Raw genomic sequence first — 19,085 nt, forward strand, 5'->3', positions numbered from 1 at the left:
TCCCAACCACTGAAAGTTGGAATGTTCTAAGGCTTAGTCCTGGGATATCTTCTCTACTCATGATTATTCTGTAGGTGACCTCATTTAACTTAACTTTAAAAGCAATCTTTATATTGAAGACAACCAAATCTATGTCACTAGCCCAGAAATCTCTCTTAGGCTTGTATATCCAACTGCCTATTCCACATCTTCATTTCATTGTCTAACGACCCAATGTGTCCAAACAGAACAACTGATAGCCGCCCCCCCCAATCCTTATACCTCCCTAAAAAAAAAAAAAAAAAAGCACTTCTATTTATACCCTCTTAGGTGTCTGCTACTATAGCAAATATTGAAAGTGGGTGGGTTTAACAAAATGAAATTTATTTTACACAGTTTAGGAGGCTAGAAGCCTGAATTCAGAGTGTAGGCTCTAGGGGAAGGCTCTTTCTCTCTGTGTGTCTGTCCTGGGGGAAGGTCCTTACCTCTTCTTAGCTTCTATTCCTAAGTTCCTTGGTGATCATGTAGTGTGTACCTTCCCCTCCCTTTGTGCTTGCTTGCTTAATCTTGTCTTTCATATTTCAAAAGAGAGTGATTTAAGACACACCCTATACTGCCTCATTAACATACCAAGAAAACCCATTCCCAAATGGCATTATAACCACAGGTATAGGGGTTAGGATTTACAACAGGTGGTGGGGGGGGGGGTGCATAATTCAATCCATAACACCCTCTACATATTGCTTAGGCTAAAAATCTCTATCTTCTCTTTTTCCCATAATTCATCAAATAATGTTGGTTCTACATTTAAGATCTATTCTGAATTACACCAACTCCACTGCCAGCACCCTAGTCTCATCTCTCATAGTGCTTTGCCTTCTAACTGCTTTTCGCCTTCCACCATCCATCACACTTTGCCTGTGCTCACCCTTACAGTTGATGTTCTACACAGCAGTGAGAGTGAGACTTAAAATACAAATAAGAAAAATAAGTAAAATGCTACGTAGATAGACAGATAGATAGATAGATGGGGGGATGGATGGACGGGGGGACAGATGGTTGGACGGACGGATGGATGGACGGGTGGGTGGGTGAGAGGGTGGGTGGGTGGGTGGGTGAATGGATGGATGGATGGATGGATGGATGGATGGATGGATGGATGGATGGATGGATGGATGGATGGATGGATGGATGGATGGATGGATGGATGGATGGATGGATGGATGGATGGATGGATGGATGGATGGATGGATGGATGGATGGATGGATGGATGGATGGATGGATGGATGGATGGATGGATGGATGGATGGATGGATGGATGGATGGATGGATGGATGGATGGATGGATGGATGGATGGATGGATGGATGGATGGATGGATGGATGGATGGATGGATGGATGGATGGATGGATGGATGGATGGATAGTTGGTGTTAGGTGCTGTTGAGTTGATTTTCGACTCATAGACATCCCTATAGGGCAGAGTAGAACTGCCCCATAGGGTTTTCTTGGCTGTAATCTTTATGGAAGCAGATCTCCAGGTCTTTCTCCCACAGAGCTGCTGGGTGGGTTCGAACTGCCAACATTTCAGTTAGTGGCTGACCACTCCACCTTTGTGCCACTAGGGTTCCTTAGATAGATAGATGATAGATAGACACATAGATGGATAGAAGATAGATAGAAGACAGACAGACAGACAGACAGGCAGGCAGGCAGGCAGGCAGGCAGACAGACAGATAGATGAGAAGGAGACAGCGAGAGAGAAATTGAGAGAAAGGGAGATGAAACTTACTAAGAAAAAATGGTTTTTTAAATGGTCTTGTTTATTGCTGTATCCTCAGCAACTAGAACAGGGCCCGGTACTTGATAAATACTTGTTAGTACTTCCTTATATTAAAGACAACTGTCTTGCTTATTATTTATTTATTATATTATTATTAATTATTATATACTTTTTTTAAGCTAGATTATAGATGGATAGATAGATAGGTATAGATAACCAACCAACCAGTTGCCTTCAAGTCATTACTGACTCATAGCAACCCCATGTGTGTCAGAGCAGAACTGTGCTCCATAGTTTGCAATGGCCAGTTTTTCAAAAGTAGATTGCCAGGCTTTTCTTCTGAGGTACCTCTGGGTGGATTCAAACCTCCAACTTTTTGATTAGCAGCTGAGTGCTTTAACCACTTGCACCACCCAGGTACTCTTTGAGTGTCCATGAACCTCTTAACATTGTATGCTAAATTTTATGGGTATTTGCATTTTCCTTGGGAAATGGTCAATAGATTTTAATCAGATTCACAAAGGGGTCTATTCCCTAAAGGTTGAAAATCACTGAGCTATCCATATCATTCCCTTTCCTAGACTGTGGGTCTCCTTTGCCCAGAGGAAGACTGGGTAAGGGTAGGGGGCTCAGCAAGAGGTAGTGGAGGGGCTTGGAATACTTGGGGAAGATGGCAGTCTTTGGCTGTTGACAGGTCCACAGTTGACCTTCTTGTCACTCATCAGAACTTGCCTACCTCTACTCCGCAAGCCCAACAATTTTCCATCACACCAACCTTTTGAGTGGCAGAGAAAATCTGAGATTGGGTATGAATTCTAGCAATTGACCTCATCTTGCATGCTCTGATTGAGGAAGAGACTAGAAAATTTAGAGTTTCATTTCCTTGGAGCTTTGATTTCCCAGCATGCCCAGGAAAGGGTGCAAAGGTGTTCCAGGTTGTCCAGCCAGGCCTCACACATCAATCACAGCCAGGCGAGGACACAGTGGGCTTAAGGGCCTCCTTTCCATGTCAGTCAATTGGCAACAACCAAGTACCTATATCAACATCTTGTGTTAGTATTTAACTGTTAGTTTACGATTTTGACTTTGTGTGAATATTCTAGTCTCAATAAGATTTCAGGGTGCTAGAAGTCAAAACCCTTGCTGTGTATTGATCACAACGTTACATACATTGTTGTTGTTAGATGTCATTGAGTTGGCCCAAACTCATGGTGGCCTCATGCACAACAGAAAAAAAATGTTACCTGATCCGCACTTTCCCCATAATCAGCTGCAGGTAAGACTGTTGCTATTCATGGGGTTTTCCTTGGCTGATTTTTGGAAATAAATTGCTAAGCCTTTCTTTCTAGTCCATTTTAGTTTGGAAGGTTCATTGAAACCTGTCTACCATCATAGCAGCATGTAAGAATCCACTGACGCATGGGTGGTGACTGTGCATGAGATGCATTGGCTGGGAACTGAACCCAGGTCTCCCACGTGGAAGGCAAGGACTCTACCACTGAACCACCAATGCCCGTGTTACATACACACACACACAAAAAAAACCCAAACCTGTTGCTGTTGAGTCAATGGTGACTCATAGCGACCCTACAGGACAGAGCAGAATTGCCCCATAGGGTTTCCAAGGAGCTGCTGGTGGATTCAAACTGCCGACTTTTTGGTTAAGAGCTGAGCTCTTAACCACTACACCACCAAGGCTCTATAGTAAGTGCTTAATAATGATTTTTTAAATGAATAAACAACACCACATGAAATAACTAAGCACCTGTATTTGGTACCTCCTCCAATCTGAAGAGCCAAGGTGATTCCTGTCTCTCAGTAGCAGATTGTTTTGAAACTCCCATTAATATCAGTGAAGACTTTTTTAGTTCTAAAACGCTGTGATCACGGATCGAGGGAAGAGTGATGGATCCTGGCTGGAAATTCTTAAGTTTTACAGGATGACATATTTTTGTAGCCCAGTGGTGCACTGGTTAAGAGCTAGGGTGAGCTATGGCTGCTAACCAAAAGGTCAGCAGTTCGAATCTACCAGCCGCTCCTTGGAAACCCTTTGGGGCAGTTCTACTCTGTTCTATAGAGTTACTATGAGTTGGCTTTGACTTGACAGCAATGGGTTTATTGTTTTTGTTGTTGTTTTGTTTTTTAATAGATTACGGGGCCCTGGTGGTGCAGTGGTTAAGGGTTTGGCTGCAAACCCAAAAGTTGGCAGTTCCAATCTAACACCTACTCCTTGGAAACCCTATGGGGCAGTCCTACTCCGTCCTGTAGGGTGGTTATGAGTCGACATCAACTTGACAGCAATGAGTTTAACAGATTATAGAGTGTTTGGAAACACATTCACAATGATCATGTACCATTTTCAGACGGGCTTGTGAAGATGGCTCTGAGAAGGTTCTTTGATCCATTTCACCTCTCCTTTGGGGTAACCTGAACAATTTAGGCTGATTCCCAGAGAAACAAATTACACGCTTCCCTTAGGCCACGGCCTGATGGTTTCCTCAGTTGCTTAGAGTCCTTCTCCCGCCATTTAAATCTGTCTGCTCTGGCTCCATCTTCAGTAGTCATTTAGATAAGGTCAGAGGAGTCAATGTTTTCCTGGAAAAACCTGGAGGAATGCTTTGCTATTCTTTCCCTCCTTTCATGAAAACTGGAGAACTGCTTAGCAATAAAATCTACTTTAAATAAGACAACCAAGTACAAAAGGCAGCCCTGAGGTCACCAGCCAAGGAAGGCAGCCTGTCTGTGGTTGATGCATGTATCTCACAGCACAGATGTAACTATTTGGTCTGAATACATAACAACCACAGGAAAGTGTCTATTAGAGGCAACAGCTTAGAATGGCCCTACTGCAATGTCACGTTTCCAGTGAGCCAAAGCATGGGGCTGGGAGGAGTCCAAGGACCTAGGATTAGTGATGATGACTCTAGAACCACTCTGTCCAAAGGGGAAAGTAGTATTTCTTAACTTGACAAATGCTATTCATAAAACCCAGGGCAACATCACAAATGGCAACAGGGAAGATTTCAAAGCTAAGAGTAGAATAATAAGCATAAGGCCTGTTGTAAAATGAAAGAAACTTTCAGGAAAGCATGACGCTGGCTATGTATGGTAGTGATTCTTAGACTGTGGAAAGGGAAGAGGAGCAGTATGGAGAATGGGCTCCCTTTGAAAGTAGGGCCAGCTCCCGGGTGGAGGCAACTCTTTCCAGAGGTCTAGCCTCATGCCCATCATCCTCCTAGGGCAGCTGCAGTGGCAATTTCCCAGTGTCGTATTAGCCCTTTTGGGTTGTCATTGACAGACACTGTTAAAATGTGGGAAGTGTTCACAAAATGACCCAGTAGCAGCCACTTCCATATTAGTTCATACCAGTATTTCAGGTAAAGTTAACAGATGGAGAGGATGTGGAGAACGTGGAACCCTTGTGCATTGCTGGTGGGAGTATAAAATGGTACAGCCACTATGGGAAAGTTTGGCAGTTCCTCAAAATGTTAAGCATAGAATTATCAGGTGATCTAGCAATTTCAGTCCTAGGTATATGACCAAAAAATTTAAAGGAGGGACTCAAACAGATATTTGTACACCAGTGTTCATTGTAGCATTATTCACAATAGCCAGAAGGTGGAAACAGCCCGTGTCCATCAACAGATGAATGGATAAAAAGCGATACATTCATACAGTGGAATATTATTCAGCCATAAAAAGGGATGAAGCCCCGACACATGCCACAACATGGATGGACCTTGACAACATTATGTTGAGTGAAATAAGTCAAGCATAAAAGGACAAATATTATATGATTTCACTTATATGTGAAATATCTAGAACAGGCAAATGCATAGAGACAGAAAGGAGAATAGAGGTTATCAGGGGCTGGAGGGTGGGGGAAATGGGGGGTTACTGGTTATGGGTACAGAGGCTTTGCCTGAAGTGATGAAAAGGCTTTGAAAACAGATAGTGGTTGCAACAAAACTGCAAATGTAATTAATGCCACTGAAATGTACACTTAAAAATGGTTAAAATGGTAAATTTTATGTATAGTTTGCTATAATAAAAATGCAAATTAAAAAAATGTGACATGTACAAATATTTAAATTTTTAAAATTCTTGTGCTCAGAAAATAATACTAATTTAGCAGAGAGCATTCTTTGAGGCAATAGGCCAGGAGGATTTAACAAAGAGGATGAAGAATGACCAGAGTAAGGGACAGTACCTGGGGAGAGGGATAAGACGCAGTCATGAGGCCAATGGGCTTGGAGCAGACATCAAAAGGAAACATGGAGTTAGGAGGTAAGAACTTTAGGGACACTTAATGCTAGTTTTGCTGATGCCAAAGTTTTTCTAGAAATGGCCTGTCGTGAATTCCTCCGATTAAATTAACAGAAGCACAGAGCAGTCTGGTCTGACCCCAGGGCAGGCTGCCTCCCTTCTGTCTCTCCTTGTCACCACTGTTCCACTTCTTCTGGCTCGACCCCTTCTCTCTCACAGATTCAGCTCCCTTTGCTGAGCAAAAAACAAAGAGTGTGGCCCACAGAGGTCCCCAGGTAGTGAAGGCACAAAATATTTAAGGATCTCCATGGTACAGTATCTGCCTTGCTAATTAGCTCATGGATATGACACATATTAGCCATCTAGCTGCTTCCAAAAGTATTAAAAAAATCCATATGGCTGTTTAACAAGGTCACAAATGCCAGGTGTCACCATTGTATCTCTTTGGAGGAAATCCAACCTCTTTGCCATGTGGAAAATGGAACTCCAAAGAGACGGCAAGCTCAGTTGTAAGGAAACTACTAGATGAGCCCACAAAAGCCTCAAACGGGTATTTGATGCATGTGTCTGGTCCCAAATAAAAGATACTTCCAAGGCTGTGCCTTTTTATTTTAGTAACATGCAACTCTGCCGCTTGTTTCAAGACACTTCCTTAAATCTAGTTGCTTATTAGCATACAGATGGGGATTCTTTAAGATGAGAATTCTCACTTGACTATGTTAATCAAGCAAAGTGATTTTTTTTTTTGCTTGGTGAATTACAAACCAGATTGTTGTCAAAAGGCAACAAAGAGTCAATTTCCTTGGGTTTAAATCCTAACAGTGCCACTTATGAGCTCTGCCGTGTGCCATCAAGTTGATTCTAACTTAAAGCGAGCCTGTGGGACAGAGTAGAACTGCCCCATAGGGTTTCCTAGGCTGAAACCTTTACAGGAGCAGATCACCAGGCCCTTTCTCCTACAGAGTGGGTGATGAGTTCAAATCACTGACCTTTCGGTTAGCTGCGAAACACTTAACCACCGCATCACCAGAAGGAGTCCTGTGACCCTGGGGAAATCACTTAACCTCTCTGAGCTTTTTTTTTTTTTTTGTAAAAATCAGGATCATATAGCTGTCTAAAGAAGGTTGTGTGCATTTACACGAGATCCATACAGTGTAAAGTGCCTGAGAAATGCAGAATATTCCCTACATAGGTGTCTCAGATGAATGATAATGGGAATTGGGAAGATGATGGGGTTGTCTGACAATATGAAGGTGGTAGGAAAGGGATTCCAGAGAAGTGAGATTTATTAGTTTTACATCCTATGCTCTAAATTTGATCAGAGCTTGGCTATATCAATCAACCAATAATCAGTTTGTCTTTGAGCATACATTAAACTGAAAATAAACTTTGTTCTTTGATTTTGTTTTGTTTTTTGTGGATGGGTGCATAGTATGGAGGATGGCATTAGTGGAGTGGCTTTTCCAAATTGATAACCGTGTACCTTCTAAGACAATGGCAGATTCGGGGGTATAAGAAAGTCTGAACTTAAAGAGCCTTGATACGTTCCCTTGTGAGTTTCCTGTTTTTTTTTGAACATTATTTGCTTCTTAGAATGGTGACTTCGTCATAAGCCCCTGACTCATGTGGAAATACACTTGTAAGTTTTCAGAAGGTGAGCTAGGACTCTGAACAATTACTTAGTCCGTGTGGCTCCAATAACTCAGACTCTCGTTCCGTCAGAGACCCGGACAACCTTGCTCCAGCCCTGCTCTTCTGGGTCACTGTTCCTGGTAATCAGGTACCATGGCTGAATAGCTCAGAACAAGTTCTGTTTACTAGTCAGTCCATCAAAAAATGTGCAATAAGAAACCAAATGGAAATGTAGTCATGGAAATACATAAGTCGTAATTCCATTTGAGGTGTATTGTCCTGCTGAAGTGTTAGCTAAGGAGCTGCTGCTGAGCTATGAGGTCGTCTTTGGATGTTGGGGTGGATTTTTTGTTCGAACTTTTTGTATTTCACACCTAACGCTTGGGTTGGGATTTTATTACATGTTACTTGCTGAAGTTGCTTCTCTTTCAAGACTGTGGCCCCTGAGAAGGTGTCTGCCTTTATGGTTGCATGTTTTTCTTTAAAAAAAAAAAAGTTTTTATTTGCTAATTCATTGCAAATAGACATCATGTAAAAAGAAAACGAAAAACCTGATTTTGATGCGGTGTTTTCTATTAGCAAGTTTGTGGTTTTCAGGCTTTATTAACGTACTACATGGGAAGGAAATTAAGAAAGAATTCCTTGGCTCCTAAATTCAGTTGCAAAGTCTTGAGTTGATTAAGGTTTGTTTTTTTCTTTTTTTAATTGTGGTAAATATAATAGGTAACAATCATTTGCCATTTCAACAATCTTCACGTGTGTCAGTTCAGTGACGTGTCAGCTCAGTGATGTTAATTGTGTTCATCGCCCTACATTTTCAATGACTTCATGAGGAACCTGGCAAAGAGTTTTGCCTGGACATCCCCTCCACTCCCAGTGACCCCTCCACAGTTACAGAAGTGGTGTTTGTTCATGTTATACAATCAGTGTGCTCCTCCAATAAATAGTCACGGGGTGCAGAAGTGGAGGCAGGAAAGGGCAGCTGGCGTTGGGGTGAAGTTTGGAAACATAAATCAGGCCCTTTATAGAGTTTTCAGTACAGAGACTTTTGGATTTCTGTGTTCCCCACTCTTTCCCATCACTCACCACTGCGTGATTCAGCCATTTTGGAAAGACGTTATCTAGGACCTTTGAGTAAACGAGTTCTCGGTCATACAGATAGAGTGCCCAGAACGACAAAAAGACAAACTGGAAAACAGAGCACAAAAATAGCATCATTAGGTTTGTTTTTAATCAGGGTTTTCTAAGATGCTCAAGGATACATGGCAAAATAAAAATAGACACCAGTTTTAAAGATATCTTGTAAATTCATTAGAGGAATGTAAAATGAAAGAAAAAAAATTGCTTGTTGTAGAATTGTTATACCCACGCTCTCTGGGGATTCCTTAGGCTGAGACTTTGAAATCAATTACAGTAAAATCTGTGAAAGCCAGAACCTGCATAAGGCAAAAACCTGTCAGAGAAGGAAAACTCAAATACATTCCACTAAAATGAGTGATAGAAAAGTGGTAAGACTGCACCCTGTCAAAGGCGGAAAGCTTGCAAGACCCAGAAAAACAAGGCAGTCTCGTCAAATTCCGGCTCACGCGTTTCACCGTCTTTGTCATCACGGCAAGCAGAGAGGATAAACAAGATTCACAGACTGTCACATCATTTCATTTTAACCAATGACGCTCTCCTATGCTTTCACCAGGAGGCTGACAGTGGTCATAATGTGTGACTTGAGTCTTACACTTGCCTTGCCCACCCTCCAAATTGGCATGACCCAGGGAAGCAAGAAGACCAGGAAAGAGGATAAGAAGTGACAAGCTCTCAGTATAATTCCCCAGCCAGTTAAGTAAGAGTTGGATCTCTGCATTGCTCAGAACTTAGGACTGATCTCCATCCTCTCGTACACCTTGGTTGTCTTGTCCAAGCCAGCTGTCCTCTGTGTTACAAAGTCAATGCAGAGACGGAAGAAAACTATTAGTTTTCTGACCTCCCTATCTTCTTAAACGCCATAGGCTCAATATCTAAGCTTTAAAAAATGAACAGACTCCATTGTTTAGAAGGTTTATGGGGGCGGGGGTTAGGGGTGGAAGTGAGTGCCAGGACTCACTATGTCATCTGAGGCCTCATTAGTGTTTGGAGAGTTTCATTTTGCATTTAAGTTTGAAGTCTCAGTACTGTAGGAAGCAGGACAATGACAGGTGGAAGAAGGCAGTCATTTCTAATTATAGGCACTGACCGCTAGGCAGCCGGTGTGCCTGAGCTCAGTTTGTTTCCATTCTGGCTAATGAATGGAAACACGAACAATGTCATAGAGACGTGGACAGTAGCAGCAAACAAGCTTACTGCCCCTTCCACATATCTTTCTTCTTGCTGACGTGCCTTCATTCAACAAAATGAATGAGGCACCCACTGGGCACCCCACACCAGATATTGCAGACAGTCTGTCTGTCTCTCCTCAACTGTCTTTTCCATGTGCCAACACTGTGGCCTCTCATTATACTTTTCTTTAAAATATTTTTTTTCTATTTGATGGTCTTCCAATTGCAGAAGTAGCATATGCTTAATTAGAGCAAGTGAAACACACTGTGTAAAAGGGAAAATGAATCATCTCCCTTCCCAGAACCCTCCATTCCCATCACTTTCTCAGTTTTATTTTGATGATGACCCTTCAAACTTCCCCCTTAGAAGCAGTAAGGATCTTGTATTAAGTCACGGCAAAGATACAAAAGCTAACAGTAAAGCTGGTCACTTAGGTGCCTACTTCCTCCAGGCACTGGGTAATACCCTGCAGCCCTAAAACAGGACATTCATTTAAACACAGCTACTCTGGTTTACAATAATGGGCTCCTAGGCAGCCTTGCTACCCAGCAGAAGTGACCTCCATATGTACAGGCAGTCCCTGGGTTACAAATGTCCATTTTGGTACTTTCTCTTTAATGTTATGTAAATTTGCCCTCACTTTGAAAGGACTGAACAAGCCCCTACTACTCACAGCAAATTCTTCATCACAATCACCTTCGCTTGCTGAATGTACAGCTTTTAAATCATTGAAAAGTCTTTGAGCCTTTTCTTGCACTAAAGTAAGGCTAAATAAGAACCATATGCACCGGTTCCAACTTACCTACAAATTCAACTGAAAAACGTAGTTATGACTGGGTCTCCTTTGTAACCTGGGGACTCCCTGTACATGTGTGTGATGTTACATTCACAGCTCTGTAACTTACCGTGGATACAGGAAAACCCAGTGTGGTGAAAAGCAGGTCTCTGAAGGCACTTATGAACTTAATGTCTTTTTTTCTTGTAACTCTTTTCAGCACATTATCCAGGCAAGCGACCCCGTAGAAAATGGCCTGTAGGAGCTAAATTCATTACAACAAATGAGGGCTTTTTCATTTGCTTTAATTGATACATTTTTCGCTGACGTAAAACTCCATCCCTCTGGGAGCAATGTTGATTTGGGAAGAAGAAGGGTGTTCGGCTGCTTTGGTTGGGAGCCAATTCAAGGGCTGGACTTCCAGCTCAGTGGGCCCTGACCTTGCTAGCTAAAACTGATTGAGTAAAGTCGTTTAGGGGATAATAATGTGTACAGTATTTAGTGTAACAGATTTAAGTTAAAATGGAAACAAGATAAAGAGTTAGCTTAAAAGGAGAATGTAATGAGATAGAAATCTTGGCTGCACAGAAGTGGAAAGAACCAAATTGGCAGCACAATGGGAAAGAGGCAGACACAACGGTAGACACACTCTAGTCTCTCCCCAGGAACAAAAACTAAGAAAAATGCCTAGAACTGAAGTAGCTTTCAGAGAAGCCACAATCTGGGTTAGGAGAGCCGTGAAGGAGCTCTGTGCTTTTCTGAGGGGGATGCACAAAATGGTGCTTCCTTTATCTGAGAAAGGAGCCGGTGTTCTTCCTTCATGAAAAGGGGGAGAAATCTTGCTGAGGGAGTGTTTTAAAACCAGAGGCACAGAGCAAGCATTGGACTCTGGCACGTCACTAAGCACCATGAGGTCTCTGAGGCCAGGAAAAAGAGAAGAACATTTTTTCAAGGAAGTAACATAACACCTCCACTATCCATCTGTCAGTTTGTTGTACTGTGGTGGCTTGTGTGTTTCTATGATGCTGGAAGCTGATCCACTGATATTTTAAATGCCAGCAGGGACATCCACAGTGGACAGTTTTCAGTAGAACTTCAAGATTAAGACAGAACAGCAAGAAAAATCTGGCAATCTATTTCTGAAAATTAGCCAGTGAAAACCCTATGAATCACTGTAGAATATTGTTCACCGTAATGCTGGAAGATGAGCCCTCTAGGTTGGAAGGCACTCTAAATACACAGTGGCGGCAACAATGGACCCAAACATACCAGCTGTCATGAAGATGACACAGGACATTTTGTTCTGTTATACATGGGATCACCACGAGTTGGAGCCAACTCAATGGCAACTAACAACAATATAATATCTATGGCAAACTGCCCATTCTTACTGTTTTGCACAAACCTGTGGCTTCTGATTGAAGGCCTAGGGGGTCATAACAGCACAGTTTGGGTTGGTATGGGTTAATGCTTACATCAGAATTCATCCTCTTGCTTGAAAGCTTTGGATTGACATAGAAGGGGCAGCGTGTACTCCATCTTTACAGTATAAGTCAAGAAAGTCCTAGAACCTGGGGAGCTGGGCATAAGACCAACAAGTCTGTGGTTGGGGACATTGCTGAGGTCTGGACTTGAGGAAAGTGCTAGGCAACTTGGCTTCGGGCCACTTCCTGTGCTAAGGGGGCAGGTAGGAGAGTAGGCAGAGGTAGATTAGGTCAGCTGAACGGTGGTTAAGGGCTCAGCTGCTAGCCAAAAAGCTGGCAGTTTGAAACCACCAGCCACAGTTCTACTCTGTGCTATAGGGTCACTATGAGTCGTGATTGACTTGATGGTGACGAGTCTCACTCCTAGCGGGATCCTGGGACCAGCAGTACCAGCATCACTCTGGAGCTCGTTAGAAATGCAGACTCTACCCCACCCAAGACTATGAAATCAGAATCTCTGGGGTGGGCCCAGGAACCTGATTTGTAATAAAACCTCCAGGTGATCTTTATGTAAAGTTGGTGAATCACTGGAATAGAAATGAAGTTATCATGTTAAAACTGTTATTGACTACTCAAAACTATAATACCTGACTTTTATCGATCACTTGTTATGTGTCAGACACTCAGTTAAGTTTTTATTTCAATAATAACCTTATGAAGTAGGTCCTATTACAACCCTCCACCCATTTTACACATGAGGAAACTGAGGCACAGAGATATTAAGAAACTCACCTAAAATCTCATGGACAAAGCCAGGATTCAAATGCCAGAGTCCAGTTCTTGAGTGAAACTTAAAAAAAAAAAAAAAAAAATTTTTTCCCCAGAATTTTAAGAGCAGATCAGAGAAAGCACTGTAGAAGGCCAGAAGAGAGACAGTTATCTCCAGGTGGGAGAATTAAAATGACTTCAAAAATACTGATGCTGTTTCTCACCTCCAGGGATTCACTGAAAGGTTGGAGTTTCAAGTCCACCCAGAGACACCTTGGAAGAAAGTCCTGGTGACCTATGTCTAAAAATCAGTCGCTGAAAACCCTGTTGAGCACAGTTCTACTCTGATACCACGAAGTCATCACGAGTCGGAGTCAACTTGATGGCATCTGTTTGGTTAAGGGACAGGAGAAAAAAAGGGAGCAGCAAAAGGAGCAAAGAATGACCAGTTGGTGGAAAATCAGGTGTGTACAAGAACCCAGTGGTTCTTTAAGGGAATAGGAAGCTTTATGCCAAAAGGCAGCATTCCAAGGAAAGGATGTCCAACAGCTTTAAATGCCAGGAAGATGTTGCTACACCAACACTTTTCATTATTGTTGGTACTTTTGACATTCCAGCCCTAAGAGCTGGGTTGAATTTCACCCAGCATCATCACACATGGATGTTGGACAGAAGTGTGTCCACCCGCAGCAGTTCTCACCTCAACCCTGGATTCTGTTCCAGCTCAGGCCACAGCAGACCCGGCCTTAGTTAGGAAGGGCAGGCATGGGGCCAGCCCCAGAGAGGAGGCCTGCACCATTCCATCAACACTGAGATTAATCACACTCTCAGTGGCTGCCAGCTGTTCTCTCTTTGGGGCAAGGCCGCTCCACCCAGCATGTGAAGGCCACCTGACTGCTTTCCAGAGGCCAGAGCTTCCTAGAGTTATCGTGAGTCAAGCTTATCCTGACTTTCTCTTGCCTTTCCCAGCCCAGAATGTGGAAATTGGATTGGGGAAAAGAACACATTACTCAGAGCCTCTGTGGTTTCTCCTTCATCGATAAAAATTTGCTCCACACTGTAAACTTGCCAATCACTTCTCTACCTCCACCTCCTGATCATGCCTTATGCGTTACTTCACTGGCATATGCCATGCCAGTAGAGTAAAAATGCCAACTGTGTGTGTAAAGCATCATTGTCTCCAATGATCTTCATCAATGTTGGCATGTCACTATCTGTATCAACAAGGACATTTGTTAAGCTCACACTTAGTAGTTTCCAAGCTCAGGAAGGAGGCACTAGGGTGTCGCTACAGAAATAAACAGGCAAGAGCTAGGGCACAAAGCAGCATGCAGTGAATAAGTAACCACTCCAGCCAAGCTGGAGGGCCAGGAGAGTGGGGAGCCATGAGCTCAATCGGGAAGGCTTCCTGGAAGGCATTGAGGACATGTTTGGATCAGCTTCCTGAAGTGAGCAGCAGTCTGCTCATTCCCCAAAGACAACTCAATCACTTATAAAACATGCACAGAAAGAACAATCTGAAGGGAGAAGACAGTAGTAATAAAATAAGATAGAAACAATTGGCCTTCTTTTAAGAATCTTACAATAAAACTACTCTAAGTTATATATTTCTCAATGAGGAATGCTAATTCAGTGGTGGAATTCTCACCTTCCATTCGGGAAACCTGGGTTCAATTCTGAACCAGTGTACCCCAAGTGCAGCCACCACCCATCTGTCAGTGGAGGCTTGATTGATGCTATGGTGCTGATCAGGTTTCAGTGGAGCTTCTAGACTAAGATGAACTAGGAAGAAAAGCCTGGCGATCTACTGCCAAAAATCAGCGAATGAAAACCCTGTAACATCCATGGTCAACTGATTTTTGAGTAGGGTGCTAAGTCCATTTGATGGTGAAAGAAGAATCTCTTCATTAAATGGTGCTGGGAATATTGAATTTCCACATGCGGAAGAATGAAAAAGGATCCATGCTTCACGTACCATACCCAAAAACAAAATCAAAATTGATTAAGAACCTAAATGTGCAAACTAAAACCATAAAATTCTCAGGAGAAAAAGCAGGGGCAATGCTGTTGGGCCTAACTTTTAACAATCAATTATCTAATATAATAACAAAAGCACAAACAGCCAAAGTCAAAATAAGTAAACGAGACAACATGAAAACTAAAAACTTTTGTTCATTAAAAGATTTTACCTAGGAGGCAGAGCCAAGAAGGCAGAGTAGTCAGCCACTTCCAGCGAACCGTCTTACAACAAAGACTCAAAAACACAAGTGAAACTATTATATTTATGACAAGCTAGGAGCCCTAAACATCAAAGACAAAGTTAGAAAACAGACTAAGCAGCAGGGGAGGGAAAGACGGTTCAGAAGAAGAGAGGAGTTGCCAGACCTGAATTGCTGGGAGCCCTCAGGCACCATTCCCAGGAGTGGCTGTGATGGGCTGGTGGTAGCGTTTGGCCGCAGTTTCCTCAGGGAGAAACAGCCAGCTGCACAGCCTACTCACACCTCCGGAACCAGAGAAAAATGGCGCTCTCATCCAAGCTAAGTACTTGCGTATATTTTACCACGCCACCAGCCCCCAAGTCATCTTCAGTGGCTGTCAATTTCCCTGGGCCTGAGATAGGTCCTGCTGAACATTCTGAGCCATTCTCTTGACCTTGGAGAAGGAATAAATTCACAACTGGGGAAAAGATAAGCTTCCAGCTCCACTAACCCGGGGAGCTTAGGACAGAAGCAGCTCCTGTCCAGGCATAAATGGTCCATGGACTTTGAATCCCTTTCCCCACTGCATGAACCTGTGTGGGCTTATTTCAGGAGAAGATGACCTTGATGGCAGACTGCAACTGCTTCAGCTGTGCAGTGGAGAGGTGGGTGTTTGATGTTTCACACTGCTTTGCCTGTTAAACAGGGTCCTCACCTACATACATTAGGGGCCTAAGGGCTGGTGGCTCCACTCACATCACCAAGCCATACGCAACAGGGGTCCAAGGATAACTGGTACCTCCCAAAGCACTGGGTGCCCATGCTCACAATAACTGGTACAACCAAAAGCACTGGGTGCCCATGGTCCATCTGCAGAACCCACCCACCTGTGTGCTCAAGGGAACACGGATTCGCTTTCCTCACAGACACTTGGGGGACGTTTGTCAGCCCCCTGCCTTGTTCAGATACCACTGCTGCAACCAGATACCTCTACCTACACCAATCACCCCTGCCCCTCTAAGACTGTAGGACACAGCCTGTACCACCACAGGATGACCAACTACCTGGACACCTGGGCTGAAATCCATACAAGAAAAGTGAATGGACTCTTAGGCTCATATACTTGGTAACAGCTCTAACCATCTGGTGACAGGACGTTAGAGCTTCAAAGGCAAAAATAATCAAGCTAGCTTACTCAAGCAGCCTATTTAAGCATAGAAAGAAGCAAGAAGCTAGTATACAGTAAGCAAACATAAAATAAACTAATACAATAACTTATAGATGGCTCGGAGAAAACAATCAATACCAAATCACATAAAGAAGCAGACCATGATCATCTCAACAAGCTCTCAAAACAAAGAATCAAGGGATCTTCTGGAAGAACGTGCATTTCTGGATTTGTCAGATGCAGAATACAAAAGACTAATATACAGAACTTTTCAAGACATCAGGAACGAGATCAGGAAAGAGGTCAAGCAATATGCAGAACAAACCAAAGAACACACAGATAAAGCAGTTCAAGAAATTAAAAAGGTTACTCAAGAACATAATGAAAAATTTAATAAGCTGCAAGAATCCATACAGAAACAACAATCAGAAATTCAGATTAAAAATAAAATTACAGAATTAGACAACTCAATAGAAAGTCAGAGGAGCACAACTGAGCAAGTGGAAGGCAGAATTTGTGAGACTGAAGAAAAATCACTTGGTACTAATATATTGGAAGAAAAATCAGATAAAAGAATTTTAAAAAATGAAGAAAACTTAAGAATTATGTGGGACTCTATCAAGAGAAATAACCCATGAGCGATTGAAGTACCAGAACAGGGAGGGATAGCAGAAAATACAGAGAGAATTGTTGAAGATTTGTTGGCAGAAAAATTCCCTGATATCGTGAAAGATGAGAAGATATACATCCAAGATGCTTGTTGAACTCCACATAAGGTAGATCTTAAAAGAAAGCCACCAAGACACATTATAATCAAACTTGCCAAAACCAAAGATAAAGAGAGAATTTTAAGAGCAGCTAGGGATAAACAAAAAGTCACCTGCAAAGGAGAGTCAATAAGAATAAGCTGGGACTACTCGGCAGAAACCATGCAGGCAAGAAGGCAATGGGATGACTTATGTAAAGCATTGAAGGAAAAAAATTGCCAGCCAAAAATCATATATCCAGCAAAACTGTCTCTCAAATATGAAGACAAAATTAGGACATTTCCAGATAAACAGAAGTATAGGAAATTTGTAAAAACCAAAACTACAAGAAATACTAAAGGGAGTTCTCTGCTTAGAAAATCAAAAATATCAGATACGAACCCAAGACTAGAACGCAGGACAGAGCAACCAGATGTCAACCCAGATAGGGAAATCAGAAAAAAAAAAATCAAGATAAAAAAATGCTCAAAGCAGAGAAACAACAATGTCACTATGTAAGATAACATTAAAACAATAAAGAGGGACTAAGAAATGTAGTTACAGATATTTCATATGGAGGGGAAGAAAAGGCAATATAAAGAAATAAAAGATAGGTTTAAACTTAGAAAAATAGGGGTAAATATTAAGGTAACCACCATGGACACGAACAACCGTACTCATCAAAACAAAATACAAGAAAAAAATAGAGACTCAGCAGAAACAAAATCAACAACAAATAAGAGGAAAAGAGTATATAAAGATAAACTACACAACAGAAAACATAAAATGGGAAAAAGAAACTGTCAACAACACACAAAAAAAGACATAAAAATGACAGCACTAAACCCATACCTATCCATAATTACGCTGAATGTAAATGGACTAAATGTACAAATAAAGAGACAGAGAATGGCAGAATGGATTAAAAAAAAAAAAACCACGATCCATCTATATGCTGCCTACAAGAGACACACCTTAGAGATACAAACCAACTAAAACTCAAAGCATGGAAAAAAACATATCAAGCAAACAACAATCAAAAAAAGAGCAGGAGTAGCAATATTCATTTCTGACAAAATAGACTTTAAAGTTAAATCTACCACAAAGAATAAGGAAAAACACCACATAATGATTAAAGAGATAATTTTTTTATACCAGGAGGATATAACCATATTAAATATTTATGCACCTAGTGACGAGGCTGCAAGACACATAAAACAAACTAACAGCAGTGAAAAGTGAGATAGACAGCTCCACAATTATAGTAGGAGACTTAAACATACCACTTTTGGTGAAGGACAGAACATCCAGAAAGAAGCTCAATAAAGATACAGAAGATCTAAATGACACAATCAACCAACTTGACCTCATAGACATATACAGAACAGTCCACCCAACAGCAGCCAAGTATGCTTTCTTTTCTAGTGCACATGGAACATTCTCTAGACTAGATCACATATTAGGTCATAAAGCAAGTCTTGGCACAATCTAAAACATCGAAATATTACAAAGCAACTTCTCTGACCATAAGGCCATAAGTGGAGAAATCAATAAGAGAAAAAACAGGGAAAAGAAATCAAACACTTTGAAACTGAACAATACCCTGCTCAAAAATGACTAGGTTATAGAAGACATGAAGGATGGAATAAAGGAATTCATAGAATCCAATGAGAATGAAAACACTTCCTATTAGAACCTTTGGAACACAGCAAAACCAGTGTTCAGAGGTCAATTTATATCAATAAATGCACACATACAAAAAGAAGAAAGGGCCAAAATAAAACAATTATCCTTACAACTTGAACTAATAGGGAGAGAGCAACAAAAGAAACCCTCAGGCGCCAGAAGAAAGGAAATAATAAAAATTAGAGCAGAATTAAATGAAATAGGGAATTGAAAAGCAATTGAAAGTTAACGATATCAAAAGCTGATTCTTTCAAAATATCATTAAAATTATTAAGCCACTGGCCAAACTGACAAAAGAAAAACAGGAGAGGAAGCAAAAAACCTGAATAAGAAATGAGATGGGCAGTATC

The 19,085-nt window shown here is 41.8% G+C and overlaps 1 protein-coding gene across 1 annotated transcript in view; it reads right to left on the reverse strand.

Annotated features, from left to right (window-relative positions):
* The window catches only part of ADTRP (androgen dependent TFPI regulating protein), a 122,097-nt gene that overhangs the window by 78,248 nt on the left and 24,764 nt on the right, over window positions 1-19,085 (reverse strand). Inside the window, exons 2-3 of the mRNA XM_049883858.1 lie at window positions 10,876-11,010; window positions 8,747-8,848 (exon numbers count right to left, since the gene is read on the reverse strand). Coding sequence (XP_049739815.1) covers window positions 8,747-8,848; window positions 10,876-11,010 — 237 coding nt within the window. The remainder of the gene's footprint in view (window positions 1-8,746; window positions 8,849-10,875; window positions 11,011-19,085) is intronic.

Source organism: Elephas maximus, chromosome 1 (genome assembly GCF_024166365.1).
Source record: "Elephas maximus indicus isolate mEleMax1 chromosome 1, mEleMax1 primary haplotype, whole genome shotgun sequence".
Lineage (NCBI taxonomy): Eukaryota > Metazoa > Chordata > Mammalia > Proboscidea > Elephantidae > Elephas > Elephas maximus.